The sequence below is a fragment of the Mobula hypostoma genome, unplaced genomic scaffold (assembly GCF_963921235.1).
Source record: "Mobula hypostoma unplaced genomic scaffold, sMobHyp1.1 scaffold_56, whole genome shotgun sequence".
Taxonomy (NCBI): Eukaryota; Metazoa; Chordata; class Chondrichthyes; order Myliobatiformes; family Myliobatidae; genus Mobula; species Mobula hypostoma.
In genome coordinates, this window is record NW_026948269.1 from 394,593 (window position 1) to 401,405 (window position 6,813).

Here is a 6,813-nt window from a genome sequence, read left to right on the forward strand (position 1 = left end):
TGCATCATTTCGAAGGTCATATGTAGAATTATTGAATTCTTTTGCTTCATACTGGCTCCAAACTTCGTGACAGCTGTTTCAACAATAACGATAATAAAACCGAGAGTGTTTTACAACAACATTCATTGACTTCTGAACCGTCATTTCTTCGTCGTTGAGATTTTGAAATTTTGCATCAAGCTCCCAGCTGTTGGGAGACACGTCAGCCTTGTGTAGTATTGAATATTCGGTGTGCTGGAGCGAGTATAAATGAATGAGCGTGGAGACTCATCAGCTCAGTGTTTCTTCAGCGAGATCGCGGGCAGCTGGAAGTCAGGCTGAATCTCACACAACATGCTTGAAACATTGTACAGTGTGAGAAAGATATGGTACATGATCATTGCCGTTATTGGTGTTCCTGGTAAGAACATCGGCGAACAAACATTTGCTAGTCTGTGTGCGCGGTCTTTGGACTCGTTCAGTTACCGACAGCGTTGTGATGCCGGTGTATCGGTGAGTGAGGTACCGACATTGTAACACAACAATCTGTGCATTCAGAGGTTCCCTTACAGTTTAATCCACGGCTTCGACTGAAAATAAACCGGCAGCTGAAACTAATGTAGAATGGCAGATTGGGGAGATGGAGTCATTTTGCGGATTCATGGCGGAGAGTTTTGATTTATCAATGTAAAGCCGCTGTCCGATAATCCAACCCCCTCGGCACCTTTACGGGCTACTTTGTGATATTCCGTATCAATATTGTAATATGCTTTAAACTTAAATATAAATGTATTGCGCTGTGTTTAAATAAATTGCTGCAAGTTTGAAGGGAACGCGGGAAGAGGATCGTCGTGATATTTCGGGGAGAGCGGTAGACATCACTTGTGACTCAGATTCGGAACCATTGGGAGTTTTCGAAAATTCAGATCAGGGTCTGTGCGCGCTTTAGTGTGCCAGAGTTTGTTTCCACACCCTGTTGTCCGTGGCGAAGCGGGAGTTAAGAGCCAACACTGTGGTTTCCGTAAGCGGCTGGCGGGATAAGGTCCGTGCGATACTCCGCTCCGGAACAATAACCATTGAATCATTTAGAATAATGCTGCAGTAGTTTGGAGCAACTCCTAAAAGAGGCAGATGTTTTGAAGTACTTATATTGTCTTTGCTTTAGAAATTGAATGTTTTAAGCACAAACGTGCAAAATATCTGCAACGTTAATCGGGTCAGAGGGAATATTTAAAAGCGAGAATTGAAACTTTCGATCCGATCCCTTGCTATAGTGTGAAGGAACCCGAGTAGTTGCGGAATTTGAATAAGCGAATCCGGTGAAACCCTGTGGGCGAGTGACAAACGGGAGCCTAGAAGGAGACGAAGACAATGCAACGGGAGAACTAAATTTGCTTTGAAATTTGTAAATGGACAGAGCTCGGGTTTCGTGGTATGCAGAGAATGCCAGAACATAGGTGACTGGAACGCGGCAATCACCGTCGCTGAGAAAAAAAATGCCAATTCTTCAGGCTTTCCCATGAGTCAAAACCCAATGCTGGGAGATTTACGTTGATTTCTCCAAAGTGCCCCCAGCGATCAGTTGACAATGCCTCTTTCCATGACACTGCTCCTCTACCAGTAACAAGCACCGCACCGTTTTACACCTTTTTCAAATTCCAGAAACGAGTTGTCCACAAGGTTTTATTGTTCTCAATGTCCAGCATATCTCTGCACTGAAACACATGGACCGCGAGAGAGTAAATCCCTCATACTTCTGACGAAGGGTCTCGGCCTGAAACGTCGACTGTACCTCTTCCTAGAGATGCTGCCTGGCCTGCTGCGTTCACCAGCAACTTTGATGTGTGTCCCTCATACTTCTTGCTGTTTCCCCAGTGAATTTCGTGACGATGGTGATCCTGAGCAGGGGAAAGTGCGGCCTCTCTACCTGCACCACTCGCTACCTGGTGACCATGGCAACGGCGGATCTACTTATCATCATCTTTCAAGTCATTCTATGGCGGGTCAGTTATTATTATTTCCCAGGGACTTTCCTGGATATCACCCCCGTACGCAGTGTGATCTATGCCCTGGGACTATGTTCTGGCTGGTTTACCGTCACTTCTACGTTTGATCGGTTTGCCGCCATCTGTTACCAGAAGTTGAAAACGAAATATTGCACCGGGAAACTGCGGCTGTGGTTTTGACAACAACCGGCGTTCTGCTCTGTTTTACCAACGCGCCCTACTTCTTCATATATCGTCCTGCGAAAGTGATTGACAGTATTCCATGGGACTGTATTCGAAAGCCGAGATACTCTACGGATCACGGATGGGTGGGATTTAGATGGTTTTCTGCAGTTGTAACTCCGTTAATCCTGTTGGTGTTAATACTACTGTTCAGCTCTCTGACAGTCAGACACATTTTAGTGACTCGTCGCGTCCGTGAGGGGATGAGGGGTCAGAGCAAGTCAGGGAACCGCAGTGACCCGGAGATGGAGAGCAGGAGGAGGTCTGTGATTTCACTTCTCACCGTCTCCGGAAGCTTCATCGTCCTGTGGTCGGTGAATGTTGCCGAGTTTCTTTATAACACCATCGCCGGGTTGGATCAAAATTATTACAACGATTCTGAATACATATTTCCACAATTGGGATACATGCTGGTGATATTAAGTTGTTGCACAAACACGTTTATTTATGGGGTAACTCAGTCCAAGTTCAGAGAGCAGTTCATCAGCGCAGCGAAATATCCGCTCACGTCAATTATTGAGCTAATTAATAGACAAAACATTTAAGTTGTTCTCAGATGCGGTCGCAGTGATTTCCATCTTGACGCTACAGTACGGGCGTCATCGGAGAACGTAGCAGTGAGGAGAATAAAACAGGTTTAGAGCCGAAGATAGACACAGCACAAGAACAAACACTTGCGACCTCCGTATCCCACCAAATCTTAAATTCACCCTACTTTTTGCGGAAGATAAAAGAAAAAGGCAGCCGACGATCGACGCGAACTTACAGTAAACATCGCTCTTGTACTTGTTTTTCTTTGTAAATATTTTCAGATGGGTTGCGAATCGTAATGACGTATGCAGTTCACACAGTTTATACATATATAACCCGTAATGAATTATTTAAACGCAGCAGAGTGCTTAATCAAGCAATATACACAAGATTTCGAAAATATTACAATTTTAAATCAACAATTATATCCTGTTTATCTGAGTGAGTGATGATTAATTGCGAAATGCATAATGTTACAATTCTACGTGTAGTTTTGAAACAAGTAAATTATTATGAATATTATTATTGTGGTTGCATTTTTTTTCTTAGCTCAGGTTGGTAAGTCCTGAGCTACAGGGATAAGCTTGCACAGCCACTTCTCAGTTACAAGAATAGTCGTGTTGAGTACTGTATTGTGGGTTTCTGAATATTTACATATGTACTGTTGTTTCACCTAATTGTTTAATGCCCTTATGTACTGACTTTCGGATGGCGTCATTTGTAGATATTGTTATTGAGACAATGCGTTACAAGGATTACCCGTTAGTAATAATGAGCATTTCGGCACAGAAAGAGAATTTGTATTTACTGACAAGTCACTTTACTTTCTCAACTAAAAATAAAGTTCCACAACCGAATACCTATCTGCGCGCCTACTATTTCCCTGTCATTCCATGAACAGTCAAATAATGGTAAAGGTAATACCCTGGCGAGGGGGGGCGGGTGCCTATGCTGGCTAGGTGTTCCCGATCTAATGTCCACGTATCCGACATGGGGTTATTAACTTCAACTGTCCCCGATTGTTCTTCCTCGGAGAGTTGTCACAGTTTTGCATTCGAAGATCCTTACTATTAAGCAGTTTGTATCAGTTCAAACGCTACGTTTCAACCTCGTCTCGAGGTCATCTGCCTGACCTGGGTCACCTTCGTTTGGCCGTTGTCCAAGCCAGCATCTATTTACTGTCCTCTACCATAAGTGCTGACTGGTAATTTACGGCGTTTTGTTCGAAATCAGTTACCAAACCAGTAACCAGCCCGAATCCCTCAGAAAAGACACAGATCGCACCATTCACAAACCTGCGTGTTATATTATACAAAGGAATACCTCTCAAATAACTTATCCTTTGGAAATGATCTCCAGACCATCAGATTACCAGGAGCATTATTGTGTCCACCTCAAAACACTGACTCAGCCGAGCAAGACCAGTTCAGATAATGGAGGATACAGGTCAGCTTCTCAGAATAGCAGCCTCCATTCCTTCGACCTTTTGGCAAGAACAAAGACAATTGGCTTGTCTACTTCCGTTGTCCTTGATCCAATCGAATTCGCTGATTTGTATTTCTGGCTAACAACCGTCTGAATGGAGATAGGCCACCTGGAACAGATGTACTATAAACTAGATTTCGGAAAGGGGAGGCCGAATACACTTAGGGGGTATTCGCACTGCTCTTTCAGGAATAACTGGATTCTGCCGTGTTTCTTGAGAACTGAAAATCTGCAAATGTTACATCACTACGGAAGCAGAAGAAATGAAATTATCCGCCACTTATCCTAACTTGAGAGGTTGGAAAGGTGTTGGAGTCTATTATCAAAAATGAGTTTTCGGAGAGATTGGAGGCACATGATAAAAATGGACCATAGTTGTCTAAAGGAAAAATCTTGTCTGACAAACCTGTTGAGGAGTTAATGGGCAGGATAGACAAAGGAGAGTCAATGGATGTTGCTTATTTGTATTTTCAGAAGGACTTTGACAAGGTGCCCCACATGCGGCTGCTCAACACGATAATAACCGATGGTATTACACGAAAGGTACTGGCTCGGATTGAGTATTGGCTGACTGGCAGAGAGTGGGAATAAAAGGATCCTTTTCTGGTTGACTAGTGGTGTTGCGAAGAGGTCGCTTTTGGGATGACTTATTTTCACGTTATATGTCAGTGACATGGATTATGGAATTGATAGCTTTCTAGCCAAATTTGCAGATTATACCAAGATAGGTGAAGGGTCAGTGTGACGGCAGAAGGAATTGCACAGATTGTGGAATGAGCAAAGAGCTGAGAGATGGAATATGCATCAGGGAAGGATATTGTCATATAATTTTTCAGTTTGCAGACTACAGGAAGATAGGTGGAAGGGCAGGGTGTCTGCAGAAGGAATTAGTAAAATTGCGAGAATGGGAAAAGACCTGGGATATGGAAAGTAGTTAGGGAACGCATCGTCATACAAATTGGCAGAAGAAATTCAGGTGTGGATTATTTTTTAGACGGTGACAACATTCAAAAATCAGAGGTCCAAATGAACTATGGAGTCCTCGTGCCGGATTCCCTGCATTTAAACTTGCAGACTGACACGGTGGTAAGGGAAGCAAATGTAATATTTTCATTCATTTTCGGAGGACTAGGATACAAATACAAGGATGTAATACTGATTCTTTGTCAGCCATTGGTCGGACCTCATTTGGAATATTGTGAGCAATTTGAAGAGAATTTAAGAGAAGATGTGCTTGCTTTGGAGAAGTTACAGAGAAAGTTCACGCGAATCACCCCAGGAAAGAAAGGGTATACACTATACATCCTGAAATGCTTTGTTCTTCGCAAATCCCTGGGGATTACAAATACTTGGGGATACGAATTGACAATAAACTGGACTGGTCAAAGAACATTGAGGCTGTCTACAAGAAGGGTCAGAGCCGTCTCTATTTCCCGAGGAGACTGAGGTCCTTTAACATCTACCAGACGATGCTGAGGATGTTCTACGAGTCTGTGGTGGCCAGTGCTATCATGTTTGCTGTTGTGTGCTGGGACAGCAGGCTGAGGGTAGCAGACACCAACAGAATCAACAAACTCATTTGTAAAACCAGTGATGTTGTGGGGACGGAACTGGACTCTCTGACGGTGGTGTCTGAAGAGAGGATGATGTCCAGGTTGCATGCCATCTTGGACAATGTCTCCCATCCACTACATAATGTACTGGGTGGGCACAGGAGTACATTCATCCAGAGACTCATTCCACCGAGATGCAGCACAGAGCGTCATAGGAAGTCATTCCTGCCTGTGGCCATCAAACTTTACAACTCCTCCCATGGAGGGTCAGACACCCTGAGGCAATAGGCTGGTCCTGGACTTATTTCCTGGCATAATTTACATATTACTATTTAACTATTTATGGTTTTATTACTAGTTAATTATTTATGGTGCAACTGTAACGAAAACCAATTTCCCCCGGGATCAATAAAGTATGACTATGACTATGACTATGATTATAAACATTCAGAAAAACAGAAAAGTGCCCCAAAGAATGAAGGACAGCTGAACATAAGAATCCCAAATTCCCCGCTCCCCAGCTCGCCCCTCCCGTGCGTAAACGGCAGCAAGCAACAATCCCCCCTCCCGCGTCCGGCAGAAAAGCATCGGCACCGCCACAGCAAAGGCACAGGCTTGCAGTTACCCCAAAGACATCGCGTTTCACCCGGTATTTGACATATGACAGGTTCCCTCTCTCCCTAATATGGGAGAAGGTAGTGTCTCCTTTTTCCCAGCGAGCGGGGAGAGACGACAAACAACTCGTCAGTTTATGGTGTTAAAAGTCCTTACGTCGCTTTTTTGAGCTCCGTGCCTGAAGATTGCACAGATCTCGGGTCTTCGGGCCCACAGCAGTAGATTTTCCGACTCCCACGACGACACATGGGTTTCCTGCCGAGACACCGACCCTCGATCAGCCCATCTCCAGAGCCCCGAGATCTTTGGCTTCCAAATCCGAGCCGGACTGTCAGGCCAAACCCTTGGCGCGCCGAAAAACAGCCAGTCCATAAACCCCAAGAACGGGCCGGCAATTCCTAAGAACCTTCTACAGGGGCACA

The 6,813-nt window shown here is 44.4% G+C and overlaps 1 protein-coding gene across 1 annotated transcript; it reads left to right on the forward strand.

Annotated features, from left to right (window-relative positions):
• The first annotated feature begins 333 nt into the window (after window positions 1-333).
• On the forward strand, window positions 334-2,752 carry LOC134342284 (compound eye opsin BCRH2-like). The gene is given in 3 exon segments (XM_063040253.1): window positions 334-400; window positions 1,855-2,142; window positions 2,145-2,752. Coding segments are annotated over 3 exon segments (963 nt in total).
• Window positions 2,753-6,813: the final 4,061 nt, after the last annotated feature.